General features: G+C 38.5%; 4 protein-coding genes and 1 non-coding gene across 8 annotated transcripts; 1 reads left to right on the forward strand and 4 right to left on the reverse strand.

Annotated features, from left to right (window-relative positions):
• The first annotated feature begins 1,230 nt into the window (after positions 1–1,230).
• On the forward strand, positions 1,231–5,818 carry LOC137744785 (uncharacterized). 2 transcript variants are annotated; one of them, XM_068484582.1, is made up of 4 exons: positions 1,231–1,423; positions 1,573–3,276; positions 3,690–4,720; positions 5,538–5,818. In XM_068484582.1, the coding sequence occupies exons 2-4, from the start codon at positions 1,792–1,794 to the stop codon at positions 5,662–5,664; spliced, it is 2,643 nt and encodes an 880-aa protein (XP_068340683.1). In that variant the 5' UTR covers positions 1,231–1,423; positions 1,573–1,791; the 3' UTR covers positions 5,665–5,818. The 2 variants fall into 2 exon arrangements, with proteins under 2 accessions (XP_068340683.1, XP_068340684.1); XM_068484583.1 differs by having other exon boundaries at positions 5,541–5,818.
• Positions 5,819–6,924: 1,106 nt separating this feature from the next.
• Positions 6,925–7,018, reverse strand: TRNAY-GUA (transfer RNA tyrosine (anticodon GUA)). Its single transcript has 2 exons — positions 6,982–7,018; positions 6,925–6,960 (listed from the first exon to the last, which is right to left on the reverse strand). It is a non-coding gene; the product is annotated as a tRNA-Tyr (tRNA).
• Positions 7,019–7,821: 803 nt separating this feature from the next.
• Positions 7,822–10,499, reverse strand: LOC137744744 (CBL-interacting protein kinase 2-like). The gene is made up of 2 exons (XM_068484537.1): positions 10,344–10,499; positions 7,822–9,808 (listed from the first exon to the last, which is right to left on the reverse strand). Exon 2 carries the CDS (start codon positions 9,426–9,428, stop codon positions 7,968–7,970), a length of 1,461 nt encoding a protein of 486 aa, XP_068340638.1. The 5' UTR covers positions 9,429–9,808; positions 10,344–10,499; the 3' UTR covers positions 7,822–7,967.
• Positions 10,500–14,221: 3,722 nt separating this feature from the next.
• On the reverse strand, positions 14,222–17,975 carry LOC137744762 (uncharacterized). 2 transcript variants are annotated; one of them, XM_068484556.1, is made up of 6 exons: positions 17,841–17,975; positions 16,859–16,954; positions 16,506–16,699; positions 16,004–16,201; positions 15,012–15,071; positions 14,222–14,577 (listed from the first exon to the last, which is right to left on the reverse strand). In XM_068484556.1, exons 2-6 carry the CDS (start codon positions 16,947–16,949, stop codon positions 14,428–14,430), a joined length of 693 nt encoding a protein of 230 aa, XP_068340657.1. In that variant the 5' UTR covers positions 16,950–16,954; positions 17,841–17,975; the 3' UTR covers positions 14,222–14,427. The 2 variants fall into 2 exon arrangements, with proteins under 2 accessions (XP_068340657.1, XP_068340658.1); XM_068484557.1 differs by lacking the exon at positions 17,841–17,975 and adding an exon at positions 17,764–17,815.
• A 743-nt stretch (positions 17,976–18,718) lies between these two features.
• Positions 18,719–21,716, reverse strand: LOC137745701 (WEB family protein At2g38370-like). 2 transcript variants are annotated; one of them, XM_068485698.1, is made up of 2 exons: positions 21,405–21,716; positions 18,719–20,525 (listed from the first exon to the last, which is right to left on the reverse strand). In XM_068485698.1, the coding sequence occupies exons 1-2, from the start codon at positions 21,585–21,587 to the stop codon at positions 19,011–19,013; spliced, it is 1,698 nt and encodes a 565-aa protein (XP_068341799.1). In that variant the 5' UTR covers positions 21,588–21,716; the 3' UTR covers positions 18,719–19,010. The 2 variants fall into 2 exon arrangements, with proteins under 2 accessions (XP_068341799.1, XP_068341798.1); XM_068485697.1 differs by having other exon boundaries at positions 18,719–20,528.
• Between the last annotated feature and the right edge of the window lie 937 nt (positions 21,717–22,653).

Here is a 22,653-nt window from a genome sequence, read left to right on the forward strand (position 1 = left end):
AAAAAGGGAAGAAACCAAATTAAAGAAAATTTGAATTATAAAGAATTAATATAAATGTACAGTGGTCTTTTATATGTGTTATCTAATAATCAACTATGATAAAAAAATAAAAAATGAAAATAAAAACTTGTAGCTCAAGTGATTTTTTTTCACTTTCTATTTTTTGTTATTTGAGATGAAAGTTTAAATGATTAAAAGTATATACTTTTACACAAGAAATTTTGTACTCAATTATATGTACCCATAATTTCACCCTCCCTAGCAACTACTTATTTGATAAAAAATATTAGAGAAAATTGGAGTAATAGTCTCTAAATGGAGTTTTGATTTATGAACTTAAAGTCCATGAGTATTGGTTCTTGAACTTATTATAATGTAGAACAATTATTCTTTATGCTAACTTTGTTAGAATTTTCATTCAAAATAAAGGGTTTAAAATGACAAAAAATAGATAGAAGTTCCAACAAAGTTAGCCCAAAAAATCATTACTCCATATTATTACAAGTTCAAAGAGAAATACTTACAATTTATTTTTATTTCAAAAAACCAAAGCTCCAATTAAACTAAAACTACGGAATCTCGACTTACTATGCATGGAAAGAATAAGGGACCCCAAGATTCTCTCCTTACCAATTACCCTAAACTCACATCATAATATCTGCCCCACGATTTTCTATCATCTTTCACATGCTCTTTTTGCTTTATCCTCAAAACCTGCCACGAGCTTCGAATTCTAGTCAAAATCTGACCTCCTTGAAGCACAAGAAAAGACCCCGTCCACTTTGACAAATTTCAAGCTAAATTTTTACCCTTAAACGTAGTTAGTAATTAATTAATTTGGCATGCAAAAGACATTTCAAATGCTAATCACGCCTTCCCTAAATGCACCCATCAATGACTGCAATAATATTTCCCTGATTAAATTTACTTATTTACTTAAACAATTAATCAATTCTGACCCTCAAATTAAACCCACATCTAATATAATTTTTGTCAAAAAAAAACCCACTTTTTAACAATAAGATTTGGGATTAAGCACTAATCACCTGTTAACATGTAGAAATTTCGTATTAATAACACCTTACAAGCTACAACCCTCCATTCGCGTTTACCAAACCGACCATTCAAAGACCGGTTGACTTCGAACCCGGTCCGACCGGGCGGTCCAGTGCTTGGTCATATAATTTATTTTCTTTACATTGTCTCATTTTCTTCTCCATGTCTCTTATCTTTTTCTGCTTTCTTTCCATCATCGCAGTTTCTCAACTTCGGTGCTGTTTCGCAACGAAGGCGATAAAACGAGCTCAACGGCCGGTGCGACCCGAATCCGAGTCCTAAACCCTTTTCAAAGCGGCGGCGGCGGCTCCAATTAGCCTTCCGAAACTTGGGCCCTCATTCCGATTATGGCATGCACTTCGAATCTGTAAGTTTCCGTACCGCTGAACCCATTTGATTGATGTGCAGCTCAGAATCTTGAAAACCCTAAATTTGATTGAATTTTCGAGCTTTGTTGGGTGCTGCTCAAACATTAATGGTGAATTGTCCTTTTCCGTGCTTTTCTGTATCTTGAAGGGTTCGAGATTTTAGTTGCTTCTAGGGTTCTTGGCGACGTTGGAGAAATTTGTTGTCTTGGTTTTTGATTTGAGCGGGAAATTAGGGTTAGGGTTTGCTATTCGGAGCATTGTTGCTTGGGGAAGTTTGCTGTCTGAAAATCTAAGCTGTCTGAAAATCTAAGGGTTTTTAATTTGTCGAAATTCGAGACGGGGAAAGATAGGCGTATGCTAGAGGATAATGTGTATACTTTGTGTGATTCAGAAGTGGTCTCGCCGGGTTGCTACAATGCTTCCTTGGTTAGTTATTCCATTAATAGGACTGTGGGGTCTCTCTCAGCTTCTACCACCAGCTTTCCGATTTGAGATAACTTCGCCTAGACTCGCTTGTGTTGTTGTGCTCTTGGTTACTCTCTTCTGGTATGAGGTTTTGATGCCTCAGCTTTCAGCTTGGCGCGTGCGGAGGAATGCAATGCTTAGAGAGAGGAAAAGGTTTGAGGCAATAGAGTTGCAAAAGCTGAGGAAAACAGCAACAAGGCGGTGTCGAAACTGCTCGACACCATATAGGGATCAGAATCCTGGTGGTGGTCGGTTTATGTGTTCGTATTGTGGGCATTTATCAAAGAGACCGGTTTTGGACTTACCTGAGGTACCCGGGATGGGACTTTCGAAGTCTGGGATCATCAAAGATTTAGTTGGAAAGGGTGGAAAGATATTGAATGGAAAGGCGTGGTCTGAAAATGGGTGGATGCAAGGTCAAGATTGGTCGGAGAATGGAAATTGGGTCAATAGTTCTGTTGGAGGAAAGTCTAGTTATTGGAGAAAGGATGGGAGCAGTGTTTTTGGAGGGGATGAGAGTTGTTTGGCAGAGAAGTCATATTCAGGTGTTGTTAATTTTGCTTGCAAGCTACTAACCTTTTTTTTCTTGAGTGTTAGATGGCTTTGGAGAAAGCTTTTTAGTAGTAGTACATCAGATGATGCATCTGACGGAGATCGTAAAGGATTGGCCAAGAGGGGCGAGAATGGGGCCAACTTGAATGAAAGTAGAGGAGAAAAGGCCCGCAGAAAAGCTGAAGAGAAGAGACTGGCTAAGATAGAGAAGGAGCTTTTGGAGGAGGAAGAAAGAAAGCAGAGGGAGGAAGTTGCAAGGTTGGTGGAGGAACGCAGGAGACTTAGGGATGAGAAAAAGGAAGCTGAGCATGGGAAATCATCACCACCTGTGAGGGAAAAAGATACTAAGAAGGAAGCAGAAAAGAAACGACAGGAAAGAAGGAAAGAGAAAGACAAGGGTTCTAGCAAGAGCAACTCTGATGCAGAAGAGCTGGAAAAGAGAGCAGGTAAGGAAAGTGAACGAAAGCGGGACCTTGACAAGAAGAGTGACATTGACCGCCGGGAACATCTGAAATCAGGGGCAGATTTTCTTAAGGGACAAAGCACAGAGATGGGGCATAATATTAAAAATGCATCTGCAAACAATTTTATTCAGGGAAATGCTGGATCTAGGTACCTGGACCGCATGAGGGGTACGATTTTTAATTCTTCAAAGGCATTTGGTGGAGGTAGTTTCTTTGTAAAGGATGCTAATGCTACAATGACAAAAGAAACCAAATCTAGCAGTTCTGTAGATCATGTCCATAGTTATGCCCAGAAGAGAGACTTATGTCCACCTGAGCGCGTAGCTGCAAGACCTTTTATTAATGGAGATGATAAGAGTGTCCACCGCCCTGTAAGTTTCTTGCTTTATACCTCATTGTTAATATGTGCTTTCATATAACTTTAAATGTGTATCAGTAGCCTGCCTAACTTCTAAGGGAGAATTTATACACTAATAATTTTCATGGGAATTATAGATACCTGTGATCCAGTTGAGTTTGTTCATTATGCCGTTTATCTATTAGGTTGTCTTTGACTTTCTGAGCATTTAAAAATGTGATTGTATCAAGTTCAACAGTTCTGTAACTTAAGTAGATTCAGGCTCAACATTTTCTGGATCCTTCTTGGAACTTCAACCCAAAAATCTACAAAGTGAAACACTAATTTCAACTCCTGTTGCCTCATAAATGATAATAATATTAGGCGTATTATAACAACATTTAGATGCATACAATAAGTGTTACAATGTGATCCATTTCAATGCAGGTTCACTCAGAACCACAGTCAGGGACTGCACCTAAAAAATCATGGCAGCAGTTGTTTACTCGTTCATCGCCAGTGCCTTCATCATCAAGTGTAAATGTAATAAGTAGACCAAATGCAAAGTCTCAGACAAAAGTTCAAAGTCCTCAGTTATCTGGCCAGTCGTCGTCAATCCAATCATTCGATAATCCAATCAACTTTGGGCTGCCATCACCATTCGCTTTATCTACTACCTATCCAAAAGGATCTACTAGCAGCAGTTTAGGTTTTTCACCTGCAATTGATCCCATATTTCCTCGCATTGGGGAAGGACATCATGAACTTATACCTGAGGAGCCAGAGCTTTTTGAAGACCCATGTTACGTCCCTGATCCAGTATCCTTGCTTGGGCCAGTTTCTGAGTCACTTGATAATTTTCAATTAAACATGGGATTGGAGAGGCCTCGCACTTTGAAGAATGGACCTGCTTCATCTGAAATGAACAAGCCATCTCCAATTGAGTCACCAATGTCGCGAGAAAAGCTTAATAATTCTAGTCGCTTCCCAAGTACCCCAAAGGCCCATGATATGCATGCTTACCCCTTGGATGATGCAAGTGCAAATGATAAGGGAACATGGCAAATGTGGAACAGTTGCCCTCTTGGTCAGGAAGGTCTAGGTTTTGCAGGTGGCTCTCCAAGCTGGTTTCTACCTCCAGAACTGAACAGATCAAACAAGGATGATCTTTTGCACCCGTCATCAGTATCACTGTTTACTACAGAAGATCAGGTTGTTTCTGGCTCTCAATCTCCTAAGAATCAGAGAATTTTCCTTGGAAATGGCCAGAATGGCGGAACCTTTAGCCCTGTTACTGGTTCCGGTGATCATGATCCTTGGTTGCAGAAAGCCTTTTTTCCTCCATTGTCAACAGCTGAAAACCATTTTCATCTGAGACCTCCAGATGAAACTTCGAAGAATGAACTGATTTTTGGGAGTCCCATCAGAGCTACTGGGAACCATCCATTTGAGCTGCCTCAAGCGAATGGTTGGTCCGAGTAAGTGCATCACACCTCATCCTCTGTATTTCTAATTTAGTTTCTAAAACTTGCTTTTTATGTCCTTCATAGAGTTTTATATATTAATTATGTTGGGATTACTGTTCTGTAATAGTGGTGTGTAAAGGTTAGGGATATTTGTTCTTGCCTGAAGTGAAGAATGTCAACTAGAAACAATAATGAATCACGAAGGGAAAGTTAAAATGTTTACACTTTTTAATTCTTTCCCGTTCTTGCAATGTAATCCATTCAGTACAACACTAGGGTGGACGTTTGAATCAATAATGAATCAGGAAGGGCAAGTGGAAACGTCTACGCTTATTTTTTTCAGTTCTTGCAATGTGATCCTGTATAGCACTAGGGTGGACGTTGGAGTTCTAATGTGCTGAGACAGGGTTTGGATGTGCACAGTATAAAGCTTGATGTTTTAGTTATATTGTTGTGGGAGTAATTTCTTCATTAAATGGCTTGTATGTTTTGGTGCCTCTATTTGCCAAACCTTGTCATTGGATGAAGTTGACCATGTACCATGTCATGGACGGAAGTTGGTAAGAGTTTTCATTGATGCCATAGGCACAACCCCAAAGCTGGAACTCAATTAAAGTTGTCACTGAATAATAGCTAGTATAAGTTTGTTTTGAATGGTTGGACAACGAGTAGATATATGCAGCTTTTAACCAAGTCATGGAGTCCTTTCTTGGTTTGCTATTCTGTCGTGCTATTTATTTCAGTGTTAAATAGAATTCGTTGTTTGAGAATGCCTTCCAGTTGATAATGGTGATCTAATTTTTGTTCTGATTTGGTTTTTGTTTTCCAGGAGAAAGGAATGGGATGAATGCGCTGTGACGGGAGCAGGGGACGGTGTTGGAAAGCCATATGTGTTGAGGCCTCCTGTCAGGGGTCTGTATCCCACCCCGAATCCGAATGTACAGCCGCTTTGGTGAATTTAATTGAAAACAGAAAATGAGAAACAGTCTGCCTCCTGTACTAGTGGTCAAATAGCCTGTTTTGGCGGATAGTTTAGAAAATACTGGACGCATTGTATCTTCCTGCTCTTCTTTATAAGGGAGATTGATGTTTGCTTAACATTAGCTTGGATAGGAATACCGCGTTTCGTGCATGCTTCTTCCTGCTCAGGTATCAGCTAGCTATGTCGCTCTTCTGATTCTCTTTTGTTTCGTTTTTTATCTCCCGGCGAAGGGGCGGGTGTTTCTTCTACTGAGAATTCTGCTGCATTTGCCCTCCCTCTCTCTTTGCTTGAACCATGATATGAATGTTGGATGTCTTGTAACACACTAACTAGCAAGAGGAACCAAGGAGTCCCTTCATTCCTATATATAGTTGTTTTCCGCCTGTTCCTGGTCGTTTTTAAGGGGTTTTGACAACTGAGTTTTTCAACACCCGCTTCCCTGTTGAATAAGCGGTTTAGAGAATCGAACAAACGACACTCATCTAACTATGGTTCGAGGTTAAATAGCACTCAGCTAACCTAACCATGGTTAATGCGGTGGTAGGATTGTTGATTTTGGTGGATTTTGCTCCTATAGGGGTTCAGTTATGAATAGTAATAGACGTGTTAGTTACCATTGGCAATGATTATTTTTTTTTTTAACGTATGATTCAATTACTTAATAATTATTTAATAGATGAGATGAATTAAGAATAGGTTGCTATAGTTGGCGGTGTCCAGATTTTATTTCAACAAAAAACGAAAGGGATTTTTTTTTTTTTTTTTTTAAATACATTCGTCAAATTTTAATGGATTATTATTATTTTTTTTCAAAATTTTCTGGTTTTCTTATCATTTTTTACTTCACATAAAAAAAAAAAATGTTGGATTGAAGTTACCATTTGATCAGAAGGCTAGAAAAGTGTCATGTGGCAAAAGACCATTGCACTCCAGCTTTTGACTGGCCTCATGAGACATATTCACATGACTAACGTCATCCTGCGATGCATAAAAGGTCATTTCTCTTAAAGATCATCAAGGTTAAAGGAAAACAAACACTATTGAATTCTTATTTTGATGAATCAATATTTTAGTTAATCCAGTGTATGGAGAAGAAGATCGAACTTGAATTCAATAGGGTACCGCACAATCCTGAGTAACTAGTTTAGATAGTGTTAGAACAAGACAGGTGTCTTGACTAAAATTAGAAAAAGATATGCTTCAAAAATAAAAATAAAAAATACAAAAAGGGAAATCCGACCTACCGGATTCGAACCAGTGACCTAAGGATGCCTGACAGGCTTTTTACCCACTACAGTCCTCCGCTCTACCAACTGAGCTAAGGTCGGTTGTTGAAGTTGTATCAGCAGTTTTTCTTATTATACGTTGTGGCATCCCATTAGTAAAAAATACAAAAAAAAAAAAAAAAAAAAAAAGAGTAAGGCGGCATTTGCCACCTTTTAGGTTGTTTTTTACACATTCTACGTGTCAAATATTTGGTCAAAAAAATATAAAAAATAAAAACCGTCATTCGGTAATCCCAAAACCTCCACTGATCCAAAATTTCGACATCCACTTTGCATTCTAATTCCAAATCTGAGTTGTATTAGGAGAAGCATAGATTGCCTATTTAAGCAGCTACAGCCACAGCCAGAGCCACAATCACATCTCTCTCAAATAGTTGCTCTTATTTCTTAACTTCTAAATCCAACGTTAACAAAGAAACAAGGAAAGAATTTAAGAAAGCACGAAAGAAGAAGGAAAGGAAAGAATGTGTCCGCTGAGGCTCATACTCATCTTCTTGTCCGCCGCGCTCGCTGGATTCTTGGCTTTGAGGAACCTCGACAACTTGTTCCAAGATTCTACTACTTGTGCTGACCATCACCAGGAACTGCTCAGTTCGCTTAAAGATCAATCGGCATCCCCTTCCTTGTCTTCCAAGGTTGCATCTGCTGCCGGAAAGGGTTTTTGGACCTTCGTTGACATTGCAAGCGGACACTACCTTTGGAGGACTTTGGTTTCATCATCTTCTTCTTCCACAGCTTGATTAGTGTTTTCTTGTTGGCAGCTCTTATTCATTGTTTTTTTTTTTTTTTTAATTCGCTTGTAATATATTTACACGTTGTAGGAAAATTCTTGCATTCGCAAAAGGTTTAAGAAAAATTCAAATTCTTGCATTCATTGTACTTTGCAATCGCTACAATGATTAATGTTTCTCAATAATGGACAAACAAAGTTCATACTATGACATACTACAAACGAATCCGCTACCCTTTTTTTCTTCGATTGTTATGAATCCTAGGGTGCGACTGCGTGCACTGGGACAGCCAGAGAAGGCTGTTGCTCTTGCTGCCCTAGCTGTGGCGGCTCTCGTTCTTGTTGCTGCGGCAGCTGCTGCCCGAGTTCTGGTGGCTCTTCTTGTAGTTGCTGCTGCTGCTGCTCCTCTCCTTGCCAAGTCCAAACTATGTCCTTGAGAGCTGGTCTGAAATCTTTCTTCATGGCCTTGTGATACTCCAGTGTATCTCCACTAGACTTCTTTACTTCTACCAGATGAAAAGACGGGGTGATTTCAAATATCTCGGTTTCAATGCCCAGCACCCCCTTCCTGCCTTCTGTGGACCCTTCCATTTTCAACAACCCTCCATCCCGCTTCTTTATTTTCAGTTTCAGACGCTTGGCAATGTCCTCCAGCTTAGAGATGATGGTGGAGGCCGTTTTGTTAGACGTAAACCGCACTTCCTTTTTCTGATCTGTCTGCTCAAACAATCCAGACAAGTCAAATCCTGCTGAGTAGGAGATGATATCGAAAGCATTCAAGTTAGATGGCTTTGATAATTCTTGCTTTGACTCCACAGAAGAATTGCTATCTTCATTAGCTCCAAAAATTGCATCAACATCCAGAGGGGCTGGCTCTTTCATTGGTACCTCAGCAATTACAGGTTTCTGGACGAGTCCCTTCCGGCACCAAGAACTCTGCATAATTTTGGCAATGGATATCCGAGTATTTGGATTCGGGTCCATGATCTTTGACTGCAACCTGCGTACTTGCGGAGAAAACCAGTTCGGGAATTTGAATTCACCCTTACCAATCTTCCTATACATCTCCATCAGATTTGAATCGTGAAATGGGAGATAGCCAGCCAATAGAACATACAACACCACCCCACATGACCAAATGTCAGCTTTGGCGCCATCATAGCCTTTCCTGTCTATTACTTCTGGAGCAACGTATGCAGGGGTTCCACAGGTTGTATGAAGCAGACCATCTTGGCGCTTAGATTCACCAAGGGCACTCAATCCAAAATCCGAAACCTTTAGATTCTCATTCTCATCCAACAGTAGGTTTTCTGGTTTCAAATCTCGATGGCAGACTCCTCGACTATGGCAGTAATCAACAGCACTGATGAGCTGCTGAAAATATTTCCTAGCCACATCCTCTTTTAGCTTGCCTTTGGAAACCTTGTTGAAGAGCTCACCGCCTTTGACATACTCCATGACAAAGTAAATCTTGGTTTTGCTGGCCATTACCTCATAAAGCTCCACAACATTCGGGTGTCTAATCAGTCGCATGACAGAAATTTCTCGCTTGATCTGATCTATCATTCCGACCTTCAAGACCCTCTCTTTATCAATTATCTTAATAGCAACATTCATGCCGGTTTTAAGGTTCCTCGCATGGTGAACCTTGGCAAAGGTTCCTTGCCCTAATAATCGCCCCAATTCATACCGCTGCATCAACACGCTCCCTTTGTTTTCCATTTCCAGCTACTACTCTTGTACACTGCAGAAGCTACTTCTACCCGATAGCGTAATATATAATACAGAAGCTATATTCTCAAGAATATAAAAGTTCAACCATCTTCATAGACATCATGTTTTGACAAGATGTGCCCGCCTATATTTCTCACTGAAGTGGGCACTTGAGCATAGAATCTGAACTCGTTGCGAGTTTTATCAATCTCATCATTGATAAGCAAGGGCAGCTCAAACAGAACTACAACCTCCTCAATAAGAGATGGAGAGTTCTCGAACTTGACACACATCTTTCAGCATTCCCTGGCTTCCGTCTTTGATAACCAAGAGAAAACTGAGGAAGACGACTTGCTCAAACTCAACCGGACGCGAAACCAGATTCTCACCTGAGAGAAAAACAACGGAAACATAAGATCTTTGACCCTTCCATCAGTTCCGTGCTTGAATTCGGTGCATAATTTGCAACTAAGTTCGACAAAATGCGTAAACAGTGAATTACAACCCTCCTGTCAAAGCTTTAGTATTTTACAACATTTTGTCAATTTCTCTCTTTCATATTTGAAAGCTGTGAACTTCACCAAGTATTTCAACAATTTATAAATAATTTGCAGCTTTTTATTAATTTGCAACAAGAAATAATTACAATTCAGCAACATAATCATTTCTGAAACTCGATATATTCAACTAAGACTCATCCAAAAAGAACCAGGAAGAAAAACCCATTTCCCAGCTTCATATTTCCAAGATTTCAGCATATCAAGAAGGGAAAATAAAATAAAAAACTCAAATTTTCTCGGAAACCAAACAGTAAACAGATTCAAAACAAAAACCCTCAATCTAAAAAGAAACAAAATTGAAAAATTCACACTCAACAGAAACAAGAAAGAAAACCAGAATCGAATAAAAAGATTCGAACTTTACCTGGAAATTAAAGCAGAAATTCTTCCCCAGTTGAAAGAATGAAGAGAATTTGAAGAGAATGAAATGCTTGGTGGTTGGCTTTTAGATTTAAAGCAAGAAGGAAAGGGTGGAGTGCTGTGCCTAACGCACCAACGGCAACCAATAATTTTCCAAATCGTTTGTTTTCACTCGTTTTTTTTTTTTTTTTGTCTTCTTGTTTCCCTGAGATTACAGCACTGCCCCTCACTGTTCCGGGACATAATTACAAAATGCCACCTTTTTCTTATTTATATAACATTATTTCCATAAACTTTGATAAAATATCTGGAAAATTTAGATAAATATCTGTTTTGTTTTGCTAACTACGTACGTTTCTGTTAAACGGAAAAGCATTAAGCGCTAATCATGTCTCTGAACTTTTGTGTCTGCCATTACACTTGTCAACTTATCTTAATTGGAGGCTTTAGCATGAATCTTCGTCATTGCTTCACAAGTGGTACGACTGTAACACGATAGATATTAGTATTTCAGAAACCTTTTGTCATTCACAATTTTATATTAATTTTCGTGCTAAAATTATAAATATTATGCCAAAAACGTAAGTGTGGAGCCAAAAAGAATCTCAAAAAAATCCAAAAAACGATATTTGAACTTATTCCTTAAATAAGAATACCCTCATTAAATAGGCAAGGTCCACAAATATTCCCACGCAGTTCAACATCCCTGGAGGTTCGAGCATACTACAACTACATTAAGCTCTCATGCTCGTAGCATGAAAAAGTCAATGACATTAAAGATATGATTAATTACAAAATCTTATTTTTAATACATTTCGGATTAAAAATCAGCTCAAACAAGTAAGGAGTCATTATCACAATCAATTAAGGATACCTACCTCATCATCTCAAGATATTATCTCCTAATTAATATTTTTGGAATTTTTTTTTCATTATCCATCTTACGAATAACTCACTTTGGCCAATTAGAACCCACCACGTGTAGGCAAAACCCTACCATGGCCGACCACCTCTCCTCTCTATGAATGCCCCATCTCCACTAGTTCTTGGAAAGTTGAAGGCTACATTTACAAACCCTTTTCAGGGATACAGACTTGTGGCTTTGGTCCTTGATCAAAAATGTTATTTGTTTTGTAGTATAAATTCGTCAAGACTGAACATGGTAAATTTTTGCTACCACAATGAGGTAGCGGAGAGTTCATGTAGAGCCCCACTTTGAGAAAGTCTCTTTTGTATTTCTTTTACTATGTACAACCACTTTATGTTGTCTTCGAAACGTAGACGCTTTTAGCTGTCAAGAAAACACGTAAAAAAAACGCATTTTTCAAAAAATTGAAAATATTCTTCTTAATACGAGAAGCACTCCAAATGAGAAACTCAATTTGATTCCATAAGCCTTAATCACGACAAAATTAAAACAAGATTTAAGCGACAAAATCAAAGTTAAATAAGAGATATGGGGGTGCAAATGCAATGCACAGTTGCACACAATTTGGGTAGGTCGGGGGCGGGGCCATGTGAAGCTTCATGGCTCGAACGTCATTTGCAGGTGTCGCCCAGCAACCAATCAGCACACGACAACCCGAAAGTCAGTGGGAGTTTTTGTTGTTAATTTATTATTCTCTTTTTTGTCGGAATTAATGGATTAGTTTCCAGTTTTTGGTATTTAGCAGAGGTTTGGCCTTCCTCAGGTCACGTTCCAAGTCCACCCACTTACAGGTTTCAACTGCGACGGCTGCCAACCTTACACGTTCCGCTCAGCGATTGCCAGTCACAAACCCACGCGTCCGGTTGCCCATCCTCGGGCCCCACCGTCTCCGGTGTTGGAGGTGGCCGCTCGCTGGTCCATACAAAATCAATGCATGTCCCTTCAATAAACAAAAACCATGAATAAACCAAGCATTTCAAACCACATGGATAGGAAATCGCGACAAGTGGTTCAGTGAATCGTGTGCCAACATCAGCTTTCTATGAAGTCATGGTTTTGCGTCCAAAAATAATGGATAATCTTAATTTGTCACGAATTGTCTTTATTTTTTTTCTAAAAAAACCCCCACAAGAATAAGAGGAGGAGGAGGAGGAGAAGTTGAGGGAAATTACGAATTCTTTTGCTTTTTTAATACTGAAAATTTGATATTACCCCCTTAAAACTATATTTTCTTCTACTAAAACCCATATCCTTTTGTTTTATTGAATAAAGCCCATTGACTACCCTCCAATTAAACAAATTCTTTAATTAAGTTTGACTTTTCAAATTGTGTATTTTTCGAATGCCTAAACTACCCCTATTAATACTTGGATGAGGTTTTTGGATCAGTTACTTGTTATATCCATTTAATTAATTTTATATATTTAACAAAATAATTCATGCCATTCATTGTATATTCAATGCATTAACTTTCAAATTGTTATAACGTGCCAATTGAAAAATAATAATACTAATTTCATAATTTTGTGCATTACATATATAAGTTAATTTACCTACCAACACAACAATAAACCTAAAACATCTTCGGCTAATATTCCAATCCCTAATACACAAAACAAAAGCTATATGTTATGCACAATTCTTACCTACAAAATAGTCTAATTTACCTATTACATCAAACCAAAATTTAAAGGGTCTAGTTTACTTTCAAAATGGTCTAATTTACCTACATGATTTATGTGCATTAGATTAAAAGTTTATTTAATGCCTACAAGCACAAACCCACAGCATTCGAACATTATCTAATATCACTAATTTTTTTTTTTTTTGGAATAGGTAAATTAATTTAAATGTAGGTAAATTAGTATAATATTAATAAGTAGGTAAATTAGTATAATATTAACACGTAGGTAAATTAGTATAATATTTTATAAGTAGGTAAATTAATTTAAATGTTGGTAAATTAGTATAATATTTGTATGTAGGTAATTACATGGTTCAAAATGCAGGTTTATTAGTATAATATTTTATAAGTAGGTAAATTAATTTGTATGTAGGTAATTACATAATTCAAACAATATTATTTTTTAGGTACAAGATTGTTTTTCTCTTTTAAATTTGGTAAATTAATTTATATATGTTGCTAATATTTATGATACAAGAAAGGTAAAATATCCATATGGATTTAATTGCTCATCATAATTAGGATGAGTAATAACATTTATTGACCAAATTAGGATTCTATGGCATACGTTGTAATTGTATTGTAATAGTTGGTCATATATTTGTCTACATGGTAGGCTATTTGAAATTTGGGTTTTATTTGAATGTTTAAATTTAGATGGGTTTTTATTTAGAAAATAGGAGTTTCAATGGTCTATATCTAAAAAACCCGCTCGTTTAATTTTGACTTTGAAGTTAGAATGTTATAATCTAAGAGAGAATGATTGACTTCCAAGTCTAACATATGAAGCAAATGGTAGGATAAATCTAGAATTGGGGAAGTTTCATGAAACCAACTGACCAATCCTTTTTAATTTCTTTAGCAACGTCCCCATCGTCTTCACCCCGTAAGAACTACGACATCAATCCATGGACGCCTTCGGCATTCAGTGGTCGTAGACAAACCATATAACCCTATTCAATAAGTGGACCGCATAAGTTGTTTGCTTTCAAGTTGGACATTAATAATCGAAGGGGGGCAATTACTCATTCTTAAAATCAGCAATACTCATGCAATGAACAATTTTCTTGCAAGAACATTTGCCAAAGTCAATCAAACATTTTCGTATGTTATAACTTTTTCCGTAGCACCTACCGCCATTGTTGCAGTATCCAAAGCCAATCAAGCATTATTAAGTTGCTAAACTTTCGTTGTTTTGAAATCTAAACATGATTTAGAACCAACCAAGATAAAGAGATTTGAATTCGTCAAAGATAACGCGGTACAGAAGTTTCAGGATCAAACATTTTCATAAAAGCAGTTGAATTTTATCGCACATATTTTACAATAAATGTTTAGTCGAGTCTCCTGTCGCAAATAGAATATAGCACAGGCAGGCACACCTGGGAGTGTTTTTACACAAATGGAAGAAGTGGACAAGGTTATATCTTTGTTGCCACGACGGAATGGATTCATCGGTCCAGTATCTCTTTGTTTCTAAGAGGTGGACAGATTGGATATGTGTTCCGTAATGCCAGCTTTGTTCGAATTACAGGCATGAAGCGCAGTGCATATGTCCGTTGTTTCGAGGAATTGCTCTGCATTGGCAAGAATGAGGGGGCCATATTCGAAAACGAGCCTCTTGCACTGTCAAAAATCCAAGCACATCAGAAGAGAGCTAAAGCAATAAAACTACTTTAAACAAGGAATATCATTTGATCTGAAGCTCCAGATGAGAGAAACGTTCCTATTATTTTCCGATTGTATCAACCTTAACCGGCCAATATAGTTCTCTTATATGGCTATTATTCAAATATGTCGCAAACAAAAATAATATAAAATCCCCCGGAAAGATTTTGAAGGGCCATGATAAATAAAAGAAGTGATTAATCTGTTAGTGCATGCAGCGATAAAATTCTCATATATGACATAAATTTTCGATTTGATCAGCCGTTCATGAAAATTACTCTTCTATATCCTAATTCAACATTTTGGGGCTCACACATCTTCAAATAACACCAACTTTGTGGAGTAAAACACACAATCTATGGATACCGACTAAAATTCTTAATTTTCCTCACCTTTTTGGTATAGTTCTCCACCGAATTGCATGCCTTCAGAAGCAACTCAATAATCTCCAGCTGACAGAAAACAAAAATTAGAATTCAGTTGTCTAGGTAGCATGAAGCGTCGTTGGATAAAATATTTCTAAACTCAGTGGGACGAAGGATCTCCACAAGAAGTATCGAGCTATAAGTAATAATAAGAATTTCTTGCAGGTAATAAGTATATAACAATCACGAGAAATCTTGGTTGTCTATTTTGCTAATGTTTGAAGTAAAGAGTGCCTAAGTTTTCATTGTTATTTTGCAACATTACTATGTTACTCCTATTTACAAAATGTATTGATATCTCATTTATGTTTGCAGTGAGCAGCATTTCTGAACACGTACGTCCCAAATTGCGACAAATTTTCAACACAATAATTCAAAAGCTTCAACTGTAATCTCTAAGCTTTGTTATTCAACTAGTTCTGTTTGTCTAACAAGTCATATCTGGTCAGTTTCTACCTCTTTTGTATAGTATATAACATCGTTCTACTTTTAGTAAGGCATGGTGCTAAAGTTTCTCCAAGACGTGGAGAGAGCACGAAGCCAATTGCAGAGTGCTCCCAATAAGTAGATAGAAAGAATGGTAGGTTTCTTTGGGACTAGACCCAACCACAGCAGTCTAACATGGGTCATGCGTGGTAAATGATTAAGTTCAAATCACATGCAGTAGCTTGTTGAGCTTTTGCAAACAAACTAAATATCAGCAATAAATCAAATGACACATGCATTTACGTTGATGTATGGAGGGCTCCAAGTTTTCTCTTAAGGTTGAGGATCTAATAATATGAACAGGGTTCCATCTTGTAAGTTCAAAAGGATAGTGGTAACCATAATTTATCACAAAACATGTAAAACTGTGGCTACGCAAGGTCAAAAAGGTAAAAATAAACTTCTACACATCAAAATCTGATATGTTCAGAATTGTGTCATCTTATTATTGAAAGAGTACTGCAAGTACTAACCTGCGTGTCGGGATCCTTCAACTTAACCAACACTTCTGAAACAGCACGGTGACATAATCCACAGCTATCCTCTTTGAATTGTGAAGAAAACAAAGTTACTTGCTGACAGAGATTGACCTTCCGACAGAACTCAGAAGGTTGTAGAGAGGTAACCTCTAAGAAGAAGAGAGGAGCATAATAGTCCACCAAAGTGACACACTGTCCCACAAAAAAAATGACAAAACGTTCAGGAAGTTCTTTCCTAAAGTAGAGGAGTTGGGAGAACAAAAATAGTGTTAAACATCCCCAAATGATTTTGGTTTAGGGTTTAGATACAATGCGTCATAGCTCATCATAACTCTACAAAGCTTCTCAGAGCAATATATTTCATAGTGTATTAATACTCAATAAACTTCTTGTAAATTTGTAATAACATGTTCAACTGTCCACGCAGAGCATCTTTCAGTGTACGAGTTTCCAACAAAACTTATGCCAAAATTAGAAAGTTAGAAAAGGTGACTACCTGCTGGTTGAATGAGCGCAACTGATGGCAAGCCTGATGTAGGTATTCAATGATCTCCGCCTGGGTCTTGTTTTCACTAATGTATTCAAGTGCTTGCTCAGCAAACTCCTCACACAATGTGCACACGTTATCATTCCCAACAACTTCTTCAACTTGGAAAGTTTGAGTTTCCAACTGGTGGTCTGACTTTGAAACTGATTCCGAGAGTAAAACTATCAGTTAAAAATTATGTTTGCAGCACAAGAACGCAATTACTTATCAAGATTGAGGTGAAAATGGGACCCTAGATTTTCAAAGACGATAGGACCAAACATGTTAATATTTCATTATCATTGGGCAGTAAATTTTCTTACCTGAGAGATCAAGGTTTGTCAGTTGTCTAGCATCACAAGCCCAACTAGCTGCCAGCACAAAAAGAAACAAAACCCCAACTCTCACGTCCATGGTGCCTGAAGTTGCAACCATTTGACGACATAAGAAAGCCGCAATGATAAAGGGTTCATAGTAAACAAAGCAATAACAAACCATAACTGATCATAGTTGTAGTTTCCCAAAAAACAAAGAAAGTGGCGATGATATAGTTATAAAGTTGTAGCAAGAGAGCTTAAGCTGCAAATGCAAATAAGACTCAAGAACATATAATAATTTACTGACTCCATTCTGTTTACATCCCAAATACACTTTGAACCTATTAACCTAATAAAGGCTTGAAACTATTGTCTCGCGTCGCTAGATATTGAATAGCAAAGGCTAATATCAACTAGGGTCAGGGCCCTAACCCTCGATTCGCTACTGACTGGAGCTGTAACACACCTACCTAAGTTTTGATCAAGCCGAATTCACCAAGCCAAGCGTGGCAAGGTAAAATCTTGTTGAAGTCTACAATAAGTTCAAAGTTTGATTTTTTCACACATACTCTTCGGATTAGTTAATGATGTTTGTGATGATTTTCCCAATTGAAATTATAAAAGCAATATCTATAACATCAATAACCAAAAAACACACAACCTTAATCAGAGACCAAAAGCAATAAAATTTGTCAACGACAGAGAAACAGAAGAACATAATAAGCAAAACCACCCACATAAAATACCAGCATATGCCGAAAACATAGAAAGAAACATAAAAAAAACATATAACAAACAACATAGACAGCCAGATATCGAGTCAATCCTAAAAATCTCAGCTTTTGGGGGTTGGTGCTGAGAAAACGTGGGAAACGAAATAAGGAACAAGTTTCAAGTTGTAAAGATCCTACGATGTTCGATGTGGGAAGAATAGAAACGAGCGGAATCGAAATCCCGCACAATCGGAGATGGTTAGATAGATATTTACCTGCGATCGTGAGGAGAGAGAAAGAAAGAAGTGGAAAACTTGACGTCTAGGAATTTTTCCTTTCTTTCTTTGTTGGGGGTGCGCGTTTGGGAGATGCGTTGAATTGTCGGCTGTGGTCGTTTGCCTTGCTCCTTTGTTTTATACAACTAGCTACCCAATTGCCCATCTGGGTTGGGCTTGTGTGTGCCAAGCAACATGTGACGTGGACTGTAACAAGGATATTGTTTTTTATTTGTAACTGAGAGGCTTTAGGTTTGATTCTCGTTAAAAACAAATTTGAACCACATTATTCATAACCAATTGTGAGGCTTAACCTACTAATCCACCCCTTAATATGAATAATATCGAAAAAAATGCTTGGATTCGTTTTGTTTTTTTGAGATTTTTTTTTTCTTTGTTCTTGTTTATATGGAAAACACGTACAAGATTAAACTCCAAGTGTACAAGATTAAACACGTAGTATAGAAAACACGTATGAGATTGTTGAGAATAAAACCCACATTGATGGGAGGAGAGACCTTGCATGGTTTATAAGTAAGTTGGGGTACTCCTTATATAGTCAATTGGTTGTATGATGGAACCCTAACTTTCTTCATGATATCAGAGCAGGTTGTCCCACGTGTAAAGCCAAACAGCCATGTCCCCGTTGTGTTATCCACGTATTACGTTTGAAAATTCGCCACACATGAAGGTCCATGTTGAGAATGAATCCCACATGGATTGAAGGAGGAACTTTATATGGCTTATAAGTAAATTAGACCACTCTCCATATAGCCAATTGATTTTATGGTGGATTGCCAGACATATGTTTGTATATTGGCACCATTTTTTGAATATAATCCATTCAAAACACAATTGGCTAATCGAGCGATATTGGAAGCAAGGGAATCAAAGACAGGACCTCGGGTGAAGGGTTTAGTTCTTGTGTATCACAAACATTTTCGGGAAGAAAATTAAACATCACTCCAGAAGAAATTTAGCATTAGGTAGGTAAATTTTCTTCACAACCAACACATAAAGGGTTTACATATATAATAAACAGATCCAATAGTCTGGGAACAACTACAACCTAAACGCAACGAATTCTTAAGCAAGAACAATCAGAGATGGAGGAGAGCGAAAACAGACGCGCACGCACATACAACTAAAGTCAGTTCTTGATAGGCCGAATTACTTCAAGTTTGGAGTTGGCTTCTTCTTTTTCCTGCTTTGCTTTGTCAAGAGTAGCGAGAATCGAGCAAATCCAGACTTCTTTCTCTTAGCAGAACAGTCCTTGAGATTGCTTTCCCTCTCGGACTTCCCAGAAGAGGGTAGATCGCCATTTTGTTTCTGCAGCATTTGTCCCAGCGACACCTTCTGTTTTACAGGGATTTTTCCGGCCACCTCCATTTCAACCTCTTCCGGCAAAAGCAGTTTCCTGCTTAGTATTTGTCCTATCGACAAAGTTGGCTTCAACACAGGCGTTGCCCCGTCACTAACAAGATTCAGACCATTCACATCCCGTAATTTCAAATCTTTCCCGTGATTAGATGGGCATGGATTTTTGAACTTCGTAGAGTTGTGTACAGAAGAACGTCTTCTTTGACCGTGATGGGATCTCCATTTGCGAAGTGCTTCTTCAACTGCTAGTTTCCCCCTATTTGCAGCCTCCACTCTGTTCAGAGCTTCTTCCAGTTCCTTTTTACTGGTTTTGACTTCTTCGGTTGCTTCCTCTACCTTCTTCAAGATTTCCATTTTTGATACATTTGCTTCTCCAACATGAAGCATAGCATCTGTCACCCTATTCTTAGAAAGCTCCTCCGCATCTCGAACTTTGCGGGTTAATGCTGAGTACTCCTCGAATGAAAGAGTTACTTCGTTGCGTTTCTGAAATGAATCTCCAGATGAACTCTTGTGGTACGATAGAGCCTTAATCTCCGCTAGGGTCACTGCTTCTACCGCTCTAGCTGCCTCTTTCATTTTTCTCGCAGCAACCAACCTGATTTCAGCTGTTTTTATCTTAGTTCCTGTCTGTTCAATCTCAGACGTTGCTCGCAAGACCTCTAACTTTGCAGCTTCTGCCATTCGTTTGAACTGCTCGGTCTCAGAACTCAGCCGTTGAAGCTCCTTTGAAATATCTAAAGGATTAGCAGGACCACCCTTAGTTTCACCATCCTTTGCCAATTGTAGCTTTAGTTTTGTTTGGTTTAGCTCTTCTTCAAGAGACAACACTTTCAAAGAATTTGAAGTAAGCCTCACACGGGTTTTCTCAAGCATGGTTCTTTCTTTTTCCAATTTCTTGTTCAATGATTCAACAGAAGCTCGAATGTCAGCAAGATCGCTAGTAGTCCTTGTAAGGTTCATTTTCGCCTGTTTCAGCTCCATCAAGATTAAACCTGGAGCTGAAGAAGGGCAGGGGCACACACCGCCCATCGAATCGTAACGACCAAACCCATTCCCATGATTTTCCTTATCCTCTTCATTTACCAGAGGAGTCACGTATTCGTTACCTCCATTTGCCTCAAGGGTCACATTCACTTCAGATACTTCATTCTGTAGCTTCTTTTTCAACTCATCGATTGTCTTTTTGGTTTCTTCAAGTTCGATTAGAACATCCAGCGTTTCCCTTTCTTTCAATGTAAGATCTTTCTCCAACTCTAAAGCCTGCTCCTCGAGTTTTGCAGCGTCAACATCTTCGATGTCACGCTGCTAAGAAGAGAAACATGTCACCACATTATAAGGTAGTGTTTAGCAATTTGGTAAGCAATAGAAAACACCAAAAAAATAAAAGTAAACTTGAACTTTAAAACGCTAACTACGGTAAGAAAAAACACAATCATTCTCTTTGGTGCAGTTGTAGATAACAATTTCTTGAGAATCAGGGTCTTACGAAGTCATGGTTCAGTAATTTTATGAAACGGGTGCCATCCAGAATGATTCTAACAAGAAATGAATCAAAAGTTGCAACTTATGAATCTACAGTTCGGTGCAACCAACACGAAAGATATGACAAGATGTATCAGGACACAATCCCAACGGAACAAACCAAAACCCTCAGTCCCCTACTCAGCAACACACACATAAATCACCTTTCCGCTTTTGCAGTAGGCTGACACACATTTCATAAATCTCAATTGCTTTGAAATTAAATCGAAAACTTACACGCCCGGTTTCCCCACACTAAAACGATGATCCTATGGGATGCTCATCAGTCATAAAGCCAGAAACTCCCAAAAATGGCAGAAACAGATAACGAATAGCATTTGGCAACACACAAAATTCCACAGAAACTGAAGTTCATCAAATTCCTTCACAAATTTCAACTACTTTTCGAAGCAAAAGCAATCGGATCATTATAATTTACAATGTCAACCAACAACCAGCTTCAAACATTAATTAAAGAACGCAACAAACATACATTTTAAACTAAAACTTCATCGTCAACCCAAAAACCAAAGCCAGAAATCTCAATCCATGTAATCTTTCTCCTTTCAAGAAAAAAAACCCTATTCGTATTTCTACATTTCACAGAAGAAAACACCAATCTTTATTTGTTTAGAGAGAGAGAGAGAGAGAGAGAATTACCAGAGGTTCAGAAGACTTATTAGCAAGCTGAGAGGGTTTCCAGTAACCGATTCCACCGAATCGACTCACCGCTTCCTTCACAGATTCAAAGGGGGCCGAGGTATCGATCTCCGCCCTCAAAACCCTCTCCTCTTTCCTCACATCCAGACCCGACTCCGACACTCCGATGATTCCGGTCTCCATGTCCAAACCCGACAACCCAAATGAAATCCCAACAAAACGAATACAAAGATTGAAACTTTCTCAGAAACCTAACAACACTTTAGCGAGTAGATTAATGATGCTTGGTTTCTGAGTAGACAGAGTTCAGAGTCTTTCGACAGACACAACCCCAAGCAGCAAGGCTATTAATACAAACGAAAGTATACGTTTGATTTTTTGGAGCTCTAAAAATACCCCTGAATGATAGAGATTTTTACGGGTAAGGAAGGGTTAGAGGAGGGGAAATAGTGCTGGGATTTATGGGGCTTATGGGAAAGGGAGGAGATGGGTCGGATGACACGTAGGACAGGAGAGATGGATGGAGTGATGTGCGCATTGATTTTTGAAATTTGGTGGGGGCATCGAGTGTCGTTGGTTTTTTTCAACGGCAACAAAAGCCAATAGTACCACCTAACGGGCTTCTGCCTTCTGGGTAATGATAAAAGTGCGTTAAAGAAAAGCACTTTTGCTTGCACTCTTGGCTTTTGAGATATTCGGCTGTTTACTGTTATGCGAATCTACCACAGATATACTCAATTATGTTATCCATGGCCATCAAACGTTCAGAAGAGCAACTTCACCGGGACAATTAGCCCGATAGACCGGTGACTTTACCAACCCAATAGCAAGAGCTGCAAGCTCCAGCCAGAGGGCGATTGGGCAGGAAGGGGGACCTAAGTGAGAGTCCTGGTTCGAATCAGTGACCTGAGAGCCCGATGGCCAAGTGATGCAACGCTGACGTCAGGATGGCGTCAGCCACTATTTTATTATTTTTGCGTCATGCGCGTGCACAACACGCGTGTGTGGGGGCACATCCCTGACAACATTTCAGGCACTGGGGTCTACGGTTCAGACTGCAAAAATGTTACCGTTGGTGGCCACGTGTCACGTTCTCGTCCGTTGGATTTCAACGGTTACTTTTCCTGGACCGTTGGATTTCCAACGGTAAAAAAAAAAAATCAAACCTGCCCCAATATCAGCCGTTGGATTTGAGATCAACGGTCCACGTTATTCGCCTTTATAAATTAAAAAAAAAAAAAGAATTCAC

The sequence above is a fragment of the Pyrus communis genome, chromosome 9 (genome assembly GCF_963583255.1).
Source record: "Pyrus communis chromosome 9, drPyrComm1.1, whole genome shotgun sequence".
Classification (NCBI taxonomy): Eukaryota; Viridiplantae; Streptophyta; class Magnoliopsida; order Rosales; family Rosaceae; genus Pyrus; species Pyrus communis.